This window comes from Bombyx mandarina, chromosome 22 (assembly GCF_030267445.1).
Source record: "Bombyx mandarina strain Sakado chromosome 22, ASM3026744v2".
Lineage (NCBI taxonomy): Eukaryota > Metazoa > Arthropoda > Insecta > Lepidoptera > Bombycidae > Bombyx > Bombyx mandarina.
Genome location: NC_143228.1, coordinates 12,821,655 through 12,839,391, shown reverse-complemented (window position 1 = coordinate 12,839,391; position 17,737 = coordinate 12,821,655). Strand labels below are relative to the sequence as shown.

The window sequence follows — 17,737 nt, the reverse complement described above, 5'->3', positions numbered from 1 at the left end:
ACTATATTATATTCTTAGTCACTGTTATTGAGCTGTCAAGTGTCGTTGACATAGATATAAAGAGATAATATATTTAACGACATTCCCAGATAAACCTTCAAGCGCAAACTAAAAGGTCGTCTCCACTAATTTATCTACAACTAGTATTTATGAATGTGGGTTAGTAACTGTATCAGATACAATTGTTTACATTTCTTCGTATGTTATCGCGTGAATGAGTTATATCATTGTGAAATTCCAGACTGCACTAACTTTCTTGTAAATAGTGATAAATTTCGTTGCAATAAATGGTTTTGTTTCAAATTTCGTTGCAATAATTGGTTTTTTCGAGGTGGGTGGCGCATTTACGTTGTAGATGTCTATGGGCTCCAGTAACCACTTAACACCAGGTGGGCTGTGAGCTCGTCCATCCATCTAAGCAATAAAAAAAATAAAAAAAGACTACGTGTGAAGCCTAACTTTTATAAATAACGTCGATATCTCAATTGCATTAGTATAACGATTATCCTATGCATGAATACATCGGCGATGAGACAGAGCGCTGACCTGTGCGAGCCCACAACCTGTCCCACCACTAACAACAGATTTTTATACACTTATTAACTTAATTTTTTTTTATAGCCTTTGTCGGGAGACGAGCATACGGCCCAGATATTGGTGAATGGTTAACATTGCTCATGGACGTTATTAATGCCGTGGTCACAGCCAAGTTGCTACTTCTGAGTACTCTCTGCAAGTCTAGTTTAGAGAGAGACGTTTGAAGCCATGTGATAGCTTTTGAGAAACAACGTGGAGGGGAGTTCATTGCGATGGTATGGATGGATTCTGAATTGGTGGTGGGAAATGCGAGGATAAAAAAGTGATTGAGGAATTATCTCGAACTAATCCTCAGAGCACCCTCCATGGAACACACGTTACATAACACAAAGAAAACCGAAGTCCAAAGACTATAATTCAGAATCAGATTAATTTCAAATCATCAATGTAAAAATGACAGTAAATGTCTAGTAGTCTAGTCTTGTCTTTTGTTACTTTTTACATATAACTGTAGTTTATTTAATAATAGTTTTAAAACTCACGAAAACTACTTATTCCATTATCGTATTAAACTTAACCTTAGATAAAAACGTAATGGATTTGTGACCAATATAAAAATATTACATAGAACCGCGAATGAATCCAGGTGTGAACACTTTGAACATCTAGATAGTATTTTTTTTTGTGTTTCTTTATAATCAAAATGTTATTATTTTATTATGATAAAAGATAACGCACTTAATCTTCGACAAAAACATACGATTTTTTATACATATTCAAAATTTTAACACAAAAGAATGTGTTTGAGTTTTATATAAATATATTATGATATTTCAGATGTATAATATATGTTGGTTAAGTTCACCTTGATTAGTTTTTTGGGTAGATATATGTATCTCTAAGCTTCGAAACACACACATCAAAGAAATGTGATAATTTTTTTTAAAGAACACAAAATAAGATAACGTCTCTAAAACAGTAAAAAACACTAAAAAAATAGCTGTAGTAGCTGCTCAGAATCAGCCTATGAACGGCAAAAAGATCATTATCCTTACCTTGCCAACCTAGTTAGGTATTCAAAACTTTAGTATAACTACGGTCCTATTACATTTAAACATAATTTTTTTTTTAATTGCCCTTGTAGGCAGACGAGCATACGGCCCACCAAATGGTGAGTGGTTACCGTCGCCCATGGACTTCAGCAACGCCAGGGGCAGAGCCAAGCCGCTGCCTACCGGCTATATTTTCTACAATAGTCTAACAATTAATGTTACATTCGAAGCACATATAAAATAGAGAACTGACTCAGTTTTTTTCAAATAGTTGTATCACGGCCCAAGATTATCTGCTTTGTGATTTAGAGCAACGTTCCGCTAACCTATGACATCGCTGACGGTGGCGTCGGAGGCGACACGGATACACTTCGTTGCTATCTTCTGACCCAGATCTTGGAAGTAGAAACGCATCACACCGTGGAACTCCAGATTCTGAAAGGAAAGAGCAATATTAAGTTTCACTTTTTTTTTATTGCTTAGATGGGTGGACGAGCTCACAGCCCACCTGGTGTTAAGTGGTTACTGGAGCCCATAGACATCTACAATGTAAATGCGCCACCCACCTTGAGATATAAGTTCTAAGGTCTCAGTATAGTTACGACGGCTGCCCCGCCCTTCAAACCGAAACGCATTACTGCTTCACGGCAGAAATAGGCAGGGTGGTGGTACCTACCCGTGCGGACTTACAAAAGGTCCTACCACAAGTAAAAACTTAATCGGTAATAGGCCAACAATAAGGAATATGGTAATACCCCTCGTCCGGTCTTATAATATTCCCTGGAATCAACAAAAGCTTTCTTGTATAGACAGAATATTCCTAAAGACGAATTCAAACTTTATCAGCAATATTTTTCTCGTCTTTCTGTGATTAAAACAATGAAACACGTAGCATGTTCTTAAAAGTAAATGTATTAACATTCTTCTTCTTGGTCTCCACCTCTTCCTACTAGGTGGCATCGGCACAGCAAATTTTTCTTTTCCATTCTCCATTATCAACCGTCATCTCAACACTCACTCCTCTTTCTCTCATATAGTTATACACACACTCCATCAAGTCTTTTTCGGTCGACCTCTTCCCTCTACCTTGCACTACTATTTCTATACATTTCCTAGTTACATTCATCTTCTCCCTACGCATCATATGTCCATACCACGCAAGCCGTCCGCTCTTTATTTTATTACTAGCGACCCGCCCTCGCTTCGCTTCGGAAACATTAAAACACACATGAAACCAAAAAAATAAAATAAAAAAAATTAAAAAAAAAGTAGCCTATGTTCATCAGGGACAATGTCGACTTCTAATGGAAAAAGAATTTTTCAAATCGGTCCAGTAGTTTCGGAGCCTATTCGAAACAAACAAACAAACAAATCTTTCCTCTTTATAATATTAGTATAGAATAATTCTGTATTAACACTCCAATTGCAAATTTACCGGGCATTGATGTAAATTGTGCCGTACTGATAGGACATTATAGTACAATTTTAATTACAATTAACATCGATATTTGTGTAACCTATAATAAATTTCGTAGACAACAAAGAATTGAATGAAATTAAGACTAAATAAACGGAAATTGTACTTATCTCGCGTCTGGTTCCTTGAATGATAAGTTTGTATAATGTTTGCATTGGTGTCGTTGTGTGTGTGCGTATTTCATCGTTCTATAGTGTAATATGATCGAAAGTGTTTTTTATTCAACACAAATATTTATCAAAGGACTTGTTCGTGTGATTCATGTTACCAATTATAGTGTTTTTGTCAATGGTATCACGTACTCCAATTGTTTTTCAGGTGCGTAATGACTCACAATGACTAAACCAAATCACACCAGTAGTAAGTACTACATAAATATATACCAAAAAGACTTTTCTTAACAATTGTTTGTGTTGCCGGTAGATATATTACAAGTCACGGCTGGGTACTATCACCGTGACTGTTTCTGCAGCGATGCTAGCACGCCTTTTGGTTTGAAGTATATATCAACATAGTGGAAATTTCGATTGTAAATAGAACATTAGCAGCATTAACAAAGTGTATGGAACGGTAAATGATTTTAAAGTTCAAATATTTAACATGCTTTTAATTTTTTGAAGCAAGAATAGCGTGGCGTTGCAAAAATAATAATTTGACATATAACATAGTAAAGAAGTGTTGAGATCACATGTATTGAAGACAAAAACCAGCCATGTAAGGCATATCGGATAACACAGTAAATGGTCTTAAGTTAGAATGTTCGCGGGTAAAATTTATATTAACCCAGTCAATCCTAGATAAATCAAAGTCGAAGAGACCATAATATATATTTTTCGCTTAAGAAACACAGTACAATATAGTATATTGTGTGTTTACTTATTACTTACTAGAAATTGACATAAATGCTTACAAAAAGATAGGTACTGTTTTCATTTTATATTATTTTTACGAGATTCAAATCTACTTATTGTCCAATACTGTATGAACAAGATTATTTCGTAATGAAAAACGCGAAACATCGATGGACAGTAAGTTCCAGGAATTTTAGTACAGCGATATTTTAATGATTTTGTTCTGTCGCAAAAAAATCGTTATCACATGATTTTTTATTATTTTTTAATAATTCCGTTCGATGGCAGATAAAAATGATTTATTTAGCAAATCGTGATGTTCATCAAAACTTTTATTTTAAGTTCTATACATAGGCAGGTTTCTTGATTCTAATTACTAGTCTAAACCGTAATTATTTTAATTGCAATGACGAATAATTGTAATTTGTCATAAAACAATCACAAGGCCACATCAATTAAGTTCAAGTCGTTATTGCACAGCTTTTCGTAATGTAGCTGACAAATTGTATTTAGAAAATGTTCCGTCCACGAGTTGTTTCCGAATTAAAATAGAAATAATTTGACCTAATAAATTATATCTCTAATATTAATTCTTTACTAAAAATAATGCAGTGGCACTTCACGCAGATTAAAATTTCATTATTATTCATATTCTTTATCAGTGGTAGGGTATATTGTGAACTCGCACAAGTATGAGCGAACCACGATCTTGACTATTTGTGGCCTGAAGCAGTCATGCCTTTCGGTTTTAAGAATAGAGAGAACTGAGGGATCAACTAAATCTCAAGACGGCATGCTGGTTGTGATGTCTATAGGTTTCATAGGTCAATTTGTTTCAGTAACGATTCTATGGTTACTGTTAGTTTTAATTATTAAAAACGACTTTGTTAACTCAGACAAAAGCAAAAAAGGCTCAATAATAGGTCGCATTTAGGTCGAATTTGTACGTTCGCGTTGTCAATGAAACGACCAACATATATACGTTATGTTTTATTGGTGTTTTAGTATCACGTGATTTTTTATATCAATTGGTTGATTCTGGTTACTGGAACGAACATTATTTGACGTCGTTTATGAGACAATGAATTTGATCTTGTGCTAATTGAAAGCCACGGTTTGCAGTTTAACTATGATCGTTGTTTATTGGCCCCGCAAGAAAATAATTGAGTAACACCATTTAAGCCACATTGTTTTGACTGACTCGGTGGTGCAATAATTAGCGCTCTTGGTTGTTGCGCTGATGGTCGTAGGTTCGATTCCCACATCGGGCAAACACTGTGTGATGAGCGGGTTTGTTTTCTTTTTGTTTGGGACCGGACGACTCTGCGTGAAAGTTCCCATTTATTTCATTCATTCATTCATTCATACATACATTCACTCATCCGTTCATTCATGCATTCATTCATTCATTTATTTATTTATTGTAGTTACTGTATGGTAAGTATAAAAAATCGATTGAGAGCATTCACAGCCACGATTACCTATACATACACTATAGTCGACAATATATTCATTTTTATTGAACAAAGATAAAGTTTTAGTTTCCGAACACGAATCACCTTATTCGTATGACAGAGACGTGCTCAATACATTGTACTATGATCGCAATGAAAAATGTTCGCTGCTATATAGATTAGATATACACGTCAGATACCTAATTATATGCGTAAGAATAAAAAACATAAGAATGAATGCGAGGTTCGATATTTACGGCCCTAGCCTATATATAGTCTTCAACCGGCACGTGAAAAACATTTCCTCAGACGAATGATCCCTTTGTTTTCCGAAATGTTTGAACGAATGTATTAGAATTTAAAAAATAATGGAGAATACTTTTATCATTACGTAAAATTCGATTTGTTTATTAGTTATACAAAACTAACAGTTTACCTACTGCAGACTCACTGTTCACTTAACAGCGAAGCCTCTTTAGCCGCTGCAAATCTCGAGGTCTTAATTTTAATCGAATTAGAGGAACGGTCCCACTCAGCCCTCCAAACCCGAACTCGAGACATATGTATAACAGTAAGGGTATTTGTAATATAAGCTATTGAAATGTCGAGTGCCATGTATTTGTATTGACATGTCGCCATCCATTAACGGTGCTTTTAGGTACCACAAGCACCGGTCACCGTCCTCGTCAAACCCGTCGCTTGCGACGAAGGGCTCGACGAGCGAATTAACCCATAGACACAGCCCACTGAGTTTCTCGCCGGATCTTCTCAGTGGGTCGCATTTCCGATCCGGTGGTAGATTCTGCGAAGCACTGCTCTTGCTAGGGTCAGTGTTAGCATCACTCCGGTTTGAGCCCCGTGAGCTCACCTACTAGTTAAGGTTACACTGAAATAACCTCTCAAGGCTATCAGCTTAGGTAGGATAAAAAAATGTATTTGTAGAGTACAATTACTAAACTAATATTCACCTCATTGGGTTCGCTGAGCGCGAACAGATCGAGCCGGTTGGCGTTCCACTGGTGTATCATGTTGCGAAGCGCTTCACGCTCCAACATACGCTTGTCCGCTGGGTCCATCGTGTCACCGCATCAAGTCCAGTCTGAAAGATTACATGCGTACGTTACGGTATTGTGTAAATCGTTAATCATTAGGTATATCAGTTGCATGACGTTTAGAGATGACCTTCGCCTTAAATTTCACAAACAAGCCGGATTGGTCATTTAATAGTACATTGTCATTGGATTGAGCGCGGGGAAGTGGTTGAATCAAAACCACTTTAAAAACTTTTTAGCAGCGTTGTAATTTGATACTCAAAAAAACGAAAAAGCGACCAACATATCCACCGATAGAATTCATATGTAGTTTGTGAGAATTGAATAGAATATTTCTGAAAGTCTCAATCGTACCATGTGTGAATCGCACAAATGATTTTTACTTTTGCCTATCAATTGAAACACTTAAATGCTTCAATGAAACGTACCCAATTGATTCAATATAACTTCTAAATGTATGACGGTATATAAGATAAAATTAAATTTTGCTATAATAAAAATGTGAACTAATACTAATTTTTACTGGTGGTAGGACCTCTTGTAAGTACGCGCGGGTAGGTACCACCGCCCTGTTTATTTCTGCCGTGAAGCAGTAATGCGTTTCGGTCTGAAGGGTAGGGCAGACGTTGTAACTATACTGAGATCTTAGAACTTATATCTCAAGGTGGGTGGCGCATTTTCGTTGTAGATGTCTATAGGCTCCAGCAACCACTTAACACCAGGTGGGCTGTGAGCTCGTCCATCCATCTAAGCAATAAAAATTTTTTTTTTTTAAATATTATATAATGTTTTTGTTAACAAAACCTAATTATTATCTATTATAAAAAAAAAACCAGTCACATTGTTATCAGTCGCCTTAAACATATCTGCCTTTATCAAATCACTATACAATAAAGGTAAATAACAAACTCGTATACAAATATTGATGATATGAACCGCGCCTAAACGTACCCACGTATGCTATCGGACTCTGTTGAATGCGATAAAGCATGCACTCGGTACATTCCTCGGCGGTAACGTAAATGAACTAATTATACTGATGTGTATACGTTAAAAATATACGTACCCATTAAAAGTTTTCATCTTTAAAAAAAAACAGATAAGAAGACAAACATCACAACGTCAAAAGTATGACTGAAGTAAAGTTCTCTTATTTTGTTTTCGAATGTAGACCAGCTATTGGCCCATTTGACGGAAAGTGCTCACTGTTTCTCATGGATAGTGGCAATGCCATAACCACAGATATGTCGCTGCCTACCGCTGAACATTCACATTAAGCCTCGTTAAAAGGAAGGCATTATTATTTAAGTTACTCGTAAATACGTACTCAACAAATGTTCACGATTGACTTCCACGGTGAAGGAATAACATCGTGTAATAAAAATCAAATCCCCAAAATTATAAATTGCATAATTACTGGTGATAGGACCTCTTGTGAGTCCGCGCGGGTAGGTACGACCACTCTGCCTATTTCTGCCGTGAAGCAGTAATGCGTTTCGGTTTAAAGGGCGGGGCAGCCGTTGTAACTATACTGAAACCTTAGAACTTATATCTCAAGGTGGGTGGCGCATTTATGTTGTAGATGTCTATGGGCTCCAGTAACAATTTAACACCAAGTATGTGAGCTCGTCCGCCCATCTAAGCAATAAAAATAAAATAAAATCGCTGAGGGAACTGCATATCTACGTTTCATCGAATAACTTGACGTCTAATAAATGTTTTTTTTTTTATTTTGACATTACACCTTAATGACAACTAATGACAGAAATTAAAAATTATTGCAAAATCTATAGAGAAAAATATTCTTTCTCTTTAATGTCGATAAATAAAACGTTATTTAAGCAATAACTGTACTATGTCCGTGTCACCGGATGACGGAGTAATGGACTTTTTCCGATAGTTCGATTTTCTCTACGCTATTGTCGATTGACAGATTAATTGCCCAGTTTGAGGGGTAGGAAGCGAATATTTTACACACAAAAAATGGGGTTTTCGACCTCGTTTCATAAGCTTTAGACTGAATCGTTTGTTTCTCAGAACAAAAGCGTAGCGTTAGCAAAATATCTTTAATAACGCCACAGTATAGACTCATTTTTTTTTATTACAGTAGGTTTATTATGAAATTGTGTTTTTGCAACTAATGCACTATCACCAAGACGACAACGTACAAGAGGGGCATTCAACTACAGGCAAGAACTTCACCTGTCGTATTACGGTACTCGCAAACTAAAAATACAGTTAAATGCGACATTCATATAATATAACGCAATTCACTAAATAAAATTGTACGTGTTAAAACGTAAACTACCTTAACACAATACCAAAGTTTTTTTAATTTTTTATTGCCCTTGTAGGCAGACGACTATACGGCCCACCTGATTGTGAGTGGTTACCGTCGCCCATGGACTTCAGCAATGCCTGGGGCAGAGCCAATCCGCTGCCTACCAGCCAAGCCGCTGCCTACAAAGTTAGTGATTAACATATAAAAAGGTTTAAGTTACATAAAAAACAATCTAAATCAGTTGTACATATTGTAATTAACAATTATATGTAAATATGTATATTAATAAACCAGTTTTCCAATATGAGACGTATGCAATCAAAAAAATATGTGGGCGTTTCTGGCGTTGATTATGCGCTGGCGCAGCATCACCGCACTACGTATTTATAACGCTAACATATGGCCCGCACGTAAACGGATGGACATCACTATGGAACGCCAAGGTTAGTCAATTTTCACTTTTAACATATCACTTTAAGGATAAATATTAATATTATACTATACTGAGACCTAAGAACTTATATCTAGATTATATGGGCACATACACCACATTCATCCCGAATCTACATCAACTATATATTTGTCACAGGACAGTAAAACTAACCACCGAAAATTATTACTAATTGGCCAATTAAAACAATATTCAAGAAGAAAATTAATAAATAAAATTCATGAGAGACAATTATGTATGTAAAAAGCAATAAAGAAATAGATTCCAGTTTCCATCACTGATTTATTGTTACCAGACTCTCCGCATTGGAATTAAGTATGGGAAACAGCAACAGCGAGTCGAGTGAATATATTTAGTTAGCCAACACAATTGACCCTTCAAAGCCACTTCATAAACAAACTATGAATATTCACATGCACCTGACGCACCGAGATCACGAGCGACGTGTTCATTACACGTTACTCGGAAACGTGTTCCTATTGCATTTCAGTTTTCATCTGAAACCCGTTTATTAGTGTTAGCTGTCAGAGAGCGAAGCGGCCGTCAGCGTTGTTATGGTTGGAGTCGCTTCCGCTATTCGACTCCAGGCAATACCGTGTTTACCATAAGGGCACACGGGGCCCGTGCCCAGGGCCCCCATTCTCAGGGGGCCCTGAAAGACCGACAATTTCTCTCACACGTTTATTCTCAAAACATTTTTGTCGGGCACATTACACTTTTTTCAGAAATTAGTAATCAGAAGGTATTTACAAGGAATATACTATGCCTATAATAGATTTTGCTCAACAGAAATCCGAAAGAAACCGTTATCGAAATCGTAACCAAAAAACATTAATATCATTAATGACATATTATATCATACTGTATTTGATTACCTATAATAAATGGTCATACTCAGTAAAAAAATGTTATTATAATTCGCTTTTTTTACTTTCCAAAAGGCCTCAAATTCTTGTGTGCCCAAGGGCCCCATCCTAGTTTAAGACGTCCCTGACTCCAGGTTAGTAGCTGTTGACTGCGGTATAAAACCAGGAACTGCGAACCGTACCAAACACGGATCGTTGACTCGTTAAAATAAACACGCATCGGTAATCGTAACACGGGCAACGAATTCTTTTCCACTACACTATTGGATTGATTTCCGATCTAAACAGAATCGAATGTTTTCATAAGAACGTCGAGACGAGATATACAATCTACACCGGTACGAGTACGGTATTTTTTTGTCATAACATTGTTTTAATAATATACAAAGGTCGTCAAATGTGACTTCACGCTTGGACGCCGACCTTGCCCCTTCCTGTGGCAGCCGCGCAGTCCAATCCCGCAGACTAGATCGTAGAATGAACACAATTTTTTTTTTCTCTATAAAAACGAAATTTCCATCAAGTTTTATTGTGGGAATAATACAACGACGAATAAAAACACGTTCCTAATTAATTAAATACTTGGTTTGAAGTTGGTTAAAATGGGCGAGGAACTTCCTTTAATAAATATATTTTGGTATGCTTGTTTAAATATTGAAATCCCATTCACTTTGTTGGCATACACATCAAAAATTCGGATAGCCAAAATAGAAACTCCTTTTACTAAATACAACTTCTTGACATCAAAACTAAATATTACAAAGTATAGTAGAGAAATAAAAAAAGGCATTTTTTACAAATTTTAAAAGTTTCAATTCTCTTAAAAATTGTCAAGACAAATATCGAGCGAAGTTATCAAAAGAACACCAAAGCCAGATTATTAACATAACTCGAATAATGAAGTAGGTTAATTCCCACTAAGCGTATCGTGGGAATTTGTACAGTTTCAATAATAATGGATGCAAAAACAACGACCCCAGAACAAGTGCATGGGGGCGCGGAACCGGTGCCGTGAAGTGGTCAAAGTGTGCACTTTACCTATAAGGAAAATCGAAACCCTTCATTTAAGTACACGTTACGATCGCTCTTGAATTTGAAATGTAAATTACCTATATGAAATGAATTGACCCACACATCGTTCATTTGTTGTGGTATTTTGAAATCAAATAAATGTAAAAAAGTCAAAATATTCTCTGATTACACTTAATATAATTGTTTAATTAGTTGAAGCCGTCTGGCCTAAACGATAAGACGCTCGATGTATAGTCGAAGCGAGCGATGCGACTGTTCGAATTCCGCAGACAGGTATCAATTTTTCTAATGAAATACGTACTTAACAAATGTTCACTAATGACTTCCACAGTGAAGAATAATGAAGGAAGGCATGGAAGGAAAAGGAATGATATAAATCATGATAAATATATATTTTATCTTTATCAACAACGGAATCCACAGGCATTTCTACTAGTACAATGTGACTCACGCAACAAGCACGCGAGACACACAGTTGATCTATACGGCTCCTTCACCTTGTAAAACTTTATAAATCTGCACAAGATAACTATGCACTTATTTTTCCTTCTTATTTTTGCTTGTATACTAAATAGAATCTATTCAAAATCTACCTGGAAACAACATTTTAAAAATACGAAATATTAAATCGAGTGACGTGTTGAGTGAATACATTGATTGTAGGACCACATTATGTTGATACAATATACGCGAACAATATACGCGAACATATTTTATCATTTCAACAAATATGGAGAAACTGAGAAAGAAAATCAACGATAGTAATTCGATACTAAATTTAGAAACTTAAATGGATCCATTCGAAAAAGAAAGTAAACAGAATAGCGCGATAGCATTCGATTCTTGAAATTCGAGTTGTTTATTAAACAAGTGATAGTGGAGCGACCGCAGACAGTCCGACTAGAAGATTCGTGTCGGCCTTTCCGTTGCCACGTCCGGTATATTCCTGGCATCAGCCATTAGTGTCTATGCTAGGCAAAACGTTGCGAACGATGTCAGTATTCGCGCCCAAACGAAATGTCCGTGACCTGGCACCGCGTTCACTCTCGAAGAAAACTGGATCGCAAAACGAATTGCAATTTTGTTTTTTTTACAAATACCGATAAGTTTTTGAGAATCTATAGAAGAGTTGGAAGTGTTATAGTCGTACCATAAAAAGTCTTTTAGGTTATTTAGGACGTGTTTTTTTTTAGACGAATGATAAAATATACGATAAGATAGTAAATGGTACGGAAACATAAAAAAAGGAGAAAACAATGAGTATTGTTTGCCGGTTGGCATATATAACATATCGATTAACTGTAGCATGACAGGGAATATCGGAACCTGGCACCGAGAGCCTCACGGATAGGGAATTGTTACGGCTCACGCAGTAACTGCTCCATAAAGGGGACACAAGAAGAATGACATACTTTAACTGACTGCGATAATAATTATCACATTTAATTTCCTCGAGAATTACTCTGTCAATTTACTTTCACTTAAGATGTTCAAGTAAACTGCGTTTCGTGTAAGTCATATCGAGCATAAATCTAAAATGAAGATATTACTTTGGTTAATACCGATGTTACGCCACTTTTGTTCAGACAAAGCGAGATGCCATTACAAGCCATTGTTTATTGAATGTTCTGCAATTCGGAAGGTAGTTAAGTGTTAAAACATGTAATTTAGCAACTTTCAAATTCTTTACCAAACAACCTTTTTATCCGTTCATCTGATTGAGCAAGACGAAAACAAACAAATATATACCTAGTCAGGTCATAAGTATTGTCACACAGTAAAACTTTTATTTTAGAATGCTGGCCACAAAAAAGTTTATTGAATTCGAATTTCGAATTGTTCATGAAAATAAAAATGTATACTTTTAGAATTTTACTCATTTTTAAATATGGAGTGGACGCTTAAAGAAGACCGTGTTGCAGTTATTGCATTGCATCGTTGCGGTTACGCGCCAATTCAAATTTTTAACATACTGAAAATTTTGAATATAACCAAAAGATTCATTTATCGTACCATCAAACGATACAATGAAGACTCTAGTGTAGATGACAGGTCAAGAAGTGGTCGCCCTCGGTCTGTTAGGACTTCAGCAGTGATAAAAGCTGTGAAGGCGCGAATTCAAAGAAATCCCAAACGTAAGCAGAAACTGTTGGCCCTTCAGATGGGGTTAAGCAGAACCACGGTGAAAAGGGTGTTAAATGAAGACTTAGGGCTTCGGGCATATCGAAGAAAAACAGGACATCGTTTGAATGCTCGTCTAATGGACCTGAGACTGAAGAGATACCGCGCTTTGTTGAAGCGGTACGCGGGAAAAAAATATCGGGAAATTCTTTTTTCGGATGAAAAATTTTTACCGTAGAAGAGAGCTACAGCAAACAAAATGATAAGGTGTATGCACACAGTAGTGAAGAAGCAAGCAACCGTATTCCGCGTGTCCAACGAGGTCATTTTCCATCCTCGCTCATGGTATGGTTGGGAGTTTCTTATTGGGGCTTAACAGAGGTACATTTTTGTGAGAAAGGTGTAAAAACGAATGCAGTTGTGTATCAAAATACAGTCCTGTGTGCTTAGTGCGAGTTTTGTAACGCTCTCGATAGCGAGCCAGTTTGCTCAAATTTGTATGCAATTGGACAGCGCCCCTAGCGGCAACGTACCCCGTGTTATTTTGTGAGTGCGAGTTCATATTAACGTTGTGATCTCGTAACCGAGTAATTTTACCGAAATGAGTACCACGAATGACATTTGTGCGAGTGCGTGTTACAAATTAGTGGGTTTTATCGTTTCGATCGAGTATTTCTTTAGTAGTTCTATTTTTCCAACTAGAGAGGCAAAGTATCATGCCATAAAGCCTAATCTTTTTTTATGAAAATGATAATATGGAGTGAAATGGATTTGATTAATTTGAAGCATTAATCAATTGGCATGGAATGAAATGAAATGAGATCAGATAATATGGGATAAATATAATCTCTGCAAAATGCTGATTATATACTGAGATTTTTTCAGTGGACCTTTTCGAAGACTTCGGAAGCTACGTCCAGCGGTTTTGTTTATTTTTTTAAATTTTCGCACTTTCACAGATACTAACAGCTAATAAACCCACGTTACTTTGTTATTGCATAGATGGGTGGACGAGCTCCGGCCCACCTAATCTTAAGTGGTTACCGGAGCCCATAGACATCTACAACGCAAATGCCGCCTCCACCTTGAGATATTAGTTCTAAGGTCTCAGTATAGTTACAACGGTTGTCCCACCTTCAACCGAAACGCATTACTGCTTCACGGCAAAAATAGGCAGGGTGGTGATACTACCGTGCGGACTCAAAGACGTCCTACCACCAGTAATTACAAATTAATTTTGCGGGTTTGATTTTTATTACATGACGCTATTCCTTTACAGTGAAAGTCAATCGTAAACATTTGATAAGTACGTATTTCATTAGAAAAATTGATACCCGCCGGCGGGATTAGAACACCGGTGCATTGCAAGATACGAATACACCGGACGCCTTAACCTTTAGGCCAGGACGGTCTCAAAATTACACTTATACACGAAGAAATATTAAATACGCATTAACTAAGAAACATTAAATAGACAAAATAAAACAATTCACACAATTTAGCTCCTCGCGGTCCCTCCAAAATGTCTTTTCATCTTTTTTTCCTAGTTGTTCAATTGTAAATGAATAAATCAAAATCAAATCGAGTTTACGTTCTATACGGTGAAAAATGAAGAATTGTGAGTGTGAGTTGAGATATGCTACTCGCTTCGCAGGGCGTTTATTCACCGAGAGCAGCAATAATATTATTTCTCGTATATTGGTAGCACGTGATGTTTTGGCATTAGACCGTCTAAATGAAATACAACGCATTTTAACAGCATTTTAATGGGAACCAACTACTTTCAAAATTATTCGGGTAATGTCACGTGTTCAATACTATTTTGTACCTTTAGAATTAAAGTGGCTCAACCCAAAATTCTTAGTTTCTGGTAAACTTCAATATTGTAATACAATAATTGTATTTTTTTAGTTTTTCGGTTTAAACACTTTAAGGCATGCCATTTTATTTGAAAAAGACAGAAAGAGTACTTTGTCCTTTTCTAGACTAAAAGAGACTGTTTAATTTTATAAGCTGATAGAATAATATAGAAAAGAATAATAGGATACCCTCTAATCGTCACATTGGAAAAAGGTATGGCTTTATCATTTTATCATTTAAATTATTTTTTATTGCACTTATAAAACTAATTTAATTTACATGTAATAACATATATCTATAACTAATCCGTACTTGTCAAATTCCTCATAAATTGTCAATATTCTTAATAAAATTCCTATTAATAATATACAAGTGCAAATGTTGAGCTGCTTGCCAGAAATGATATAATAGTTTTGTTTTTTGTTGTTTCCTTGTAGGCTGCCTGTAATAATCTAAATCTGTGTGAAAGGCAATAAATGATTTTATTATTATCTACTAATGGTAGTCCAGTGGTCGAAATTTGACCATAATTTATTTAAATTTTAAGTTTGAACATTATTATAGTTCTATTGTCACCTTTCTATTATCATCATTTCTATAATAATCATTGCTCTATGTCGCCAAGGCTACATTATAGAAAAATAATATTAAAGACAAAAAATATTAATCTATTCTCAATTTGACCACAGATTGATAAATCAATAAACAAAAAAAGTATAAATGCATGTGTGTGTGTGTGTCAAATACATGGTAATGTGTGTAAGGTTTTTTTATTCATTTAGTTTATTTTTTTATTGTTTATGCACAATTAAAAAAAAAATTAGCAATCTGCACTACTTCTCTATATTCTCTATAAGTGTGGGAAATTTCATACTTCTCCGTCCGCGCAATTTTCGTAAAAAGGACAACATTTTTGCTCACGTATTACCTACTTAAAATGTAGGTTCTTAATAATAATACATAAGTGTTTTGAAATATAAAACTAATCTTAAATTTTTTAGTTATACCACTTCCATTCTAAGGGTGCAATTTCGTAAACAAACTTTGCCGTAATGGCGTAACCTTTAAAATACACGAAAACTGCCCAGCATAAACATATTTTTTTAGTAACTTTAATAGAAGTATTAGAATTAGAAGTTTATTATAGAATTTATTTAATTGTAATTACATATTTAGACATACTTAACATAATTAATCTTGGAATAGGTAATTATTTCAGCTTTTTTTTATTAAAGAAATTATGTTTTACATAGGTTTAATCATTTACCCGTTGAACGTTTATAAAATGATTGTATTTACGGTAATAGTGTTGATGATCTTCATTAGGTGGCCCAAATATACTAAAATTATTACGAGCATCCATCCTTATTTATAAATGTGTAAAGAAGCAAAATTATTATTACATTGTTCAAATTTCTATATAATTTATAAATATAAATCTGTACGTATGTACCTGTAAATATGTATATTGCGCGCGCGTGTGTGTGTGTGCGTTGTGCGTGTGTGTATATATTTCTATAATAATAGTACACAGTGTGCAATTCATTTCGAAATTATTCTTGCCCATCTAATGGTTGTCTGGAAGAGATCACTCTTAGCGATAAGACCAAGAAAAAATGTTTCACAATATTTATTCATTTTGTGTACAATAAAGAATACTCTTTCACTGGTGGTAGGACCTCTTGGGAGTCCACACGGGTAGGTACCACCACCCCGCCTATTTCCGCCGTGAAGCATAATGCGTTTCGGTTCGAAGGGTGGGGTAGCCGTTGTAACTATACTGAGACCTTAGAACTTATATCTCGAGGTGGGTGGCGCATTTACGTTGTAGATGTCTATGGGCTCCAGTAACCACTTAACATCAGGTGGGCTGTGAGCTCGTCCATCCATCTAAGCAATAAAAAAAAAACAACTCTATCTCACTCTCTCTCTCTCATCAAACAACTCTTTAAAAAAAAGCAATGATTTAATAAGAATTAAATGAAAAAGCAAAGAATTAATATGTATTTACAACTAGCTAGACGTCTATAAAATTTTCTAACCGAAAAAATATATGTGTATAAACCATTAGAATAGATAAAACCTTAAAAAACAACATTATTATTAAAAACGAAAGAAAAAATCTTGATATTGTATTGGTTTCACGGCAAAATTTTTAGTGACTACTTAACTTGCTTGAAAGTGAAGAAATACTCTCAAAATCCATTAATTTGCAACTCGCACTCGCACATACAATAATCGAGAGGCTCACTTCGGTAAAGCTATTCGATACATGAGACAGCAACATAAACAAACCTTCTCTCTCCCACAAAATGAGATTCATAAGCTTACCACTAGGTGGCACTGATACAACTCACACAAATTAAACATATCATTAACATCGACTGAGTAATTAAAAAAACTCGCACTAAGCACAGGTACATTACCCATTACCCGACTAATTATAAATATCGTTAGAAAGCTTGGCATTTCAATTAAACGCCTTAAAAAAAACCTTGCGTGCTACCAATATAAAAAAAAAAATATCGCTTCTCAAGATGAATAAACGTCCTGCAAATCGAGTAACTCGCACTCAGAGCTCCGCACGTTTCACCGTGAAGAGCGTACACTCGATGCGAGTCATTCGATTCGATTTTTGAAACTCGCACTAAGCCTACTGACGAACCTTGTGGAACCTGTTTCTCATACCATGTTCAATAACAG

General features: G+C 35.6%; 2 protein-coding genes and 1 long non-coding RNA gene across 5 annotated transcripts in view; 2 read left to right on the top strand and 1 right to left on the bottom strand.

Moving 5' to 3' along the window:
• Nucleotides 1–6,476, bottom strand: part of cno (adherens junction formation factor afadin) — a 75,369-nt gene extending 68,893 nt beyond the window's left edge. For all 3 annotated transcript variants that reach the window (XM_089736607.1, XM_089736608.1, XM_089736609.1), the window contains exons 1-2: nt 6,340–6,476; nt 1,916–2,024 (exon numbers count right to left, since the gene is read on the bottom strand). In XM_089736607.1, the coding sequence (XP_089592733.1) occupies nt 1,916–2,024; nt 6,340–6,447 (217 nt within the window). In that variant the 5' untranslated portion in view covers nt 6,448–6,476. The remainder of the gene's footprint in view (nt 1–1,915; nt 2,025–6,339) is intronic.
• aux (cyclin-G-associated kinase) overlaps nt 1–17,737 on the top strand; it is a 348,262-nt gene that overhangs the window by 267,128 nt on the left and 63,397 nt on the right. The window lies entirely within an intron of this gene.
• On the top strand, nt 9,638–10,072 carry LOC149500374 (uncharacterized). The gene is made up of 2 exons (XR_016325023.1): nt 9,638–9,778; nt 9,815–10,072. It is a non-coding gene; the product is annotated as an uncharacterized LOC149500374 (long non-coding RNA).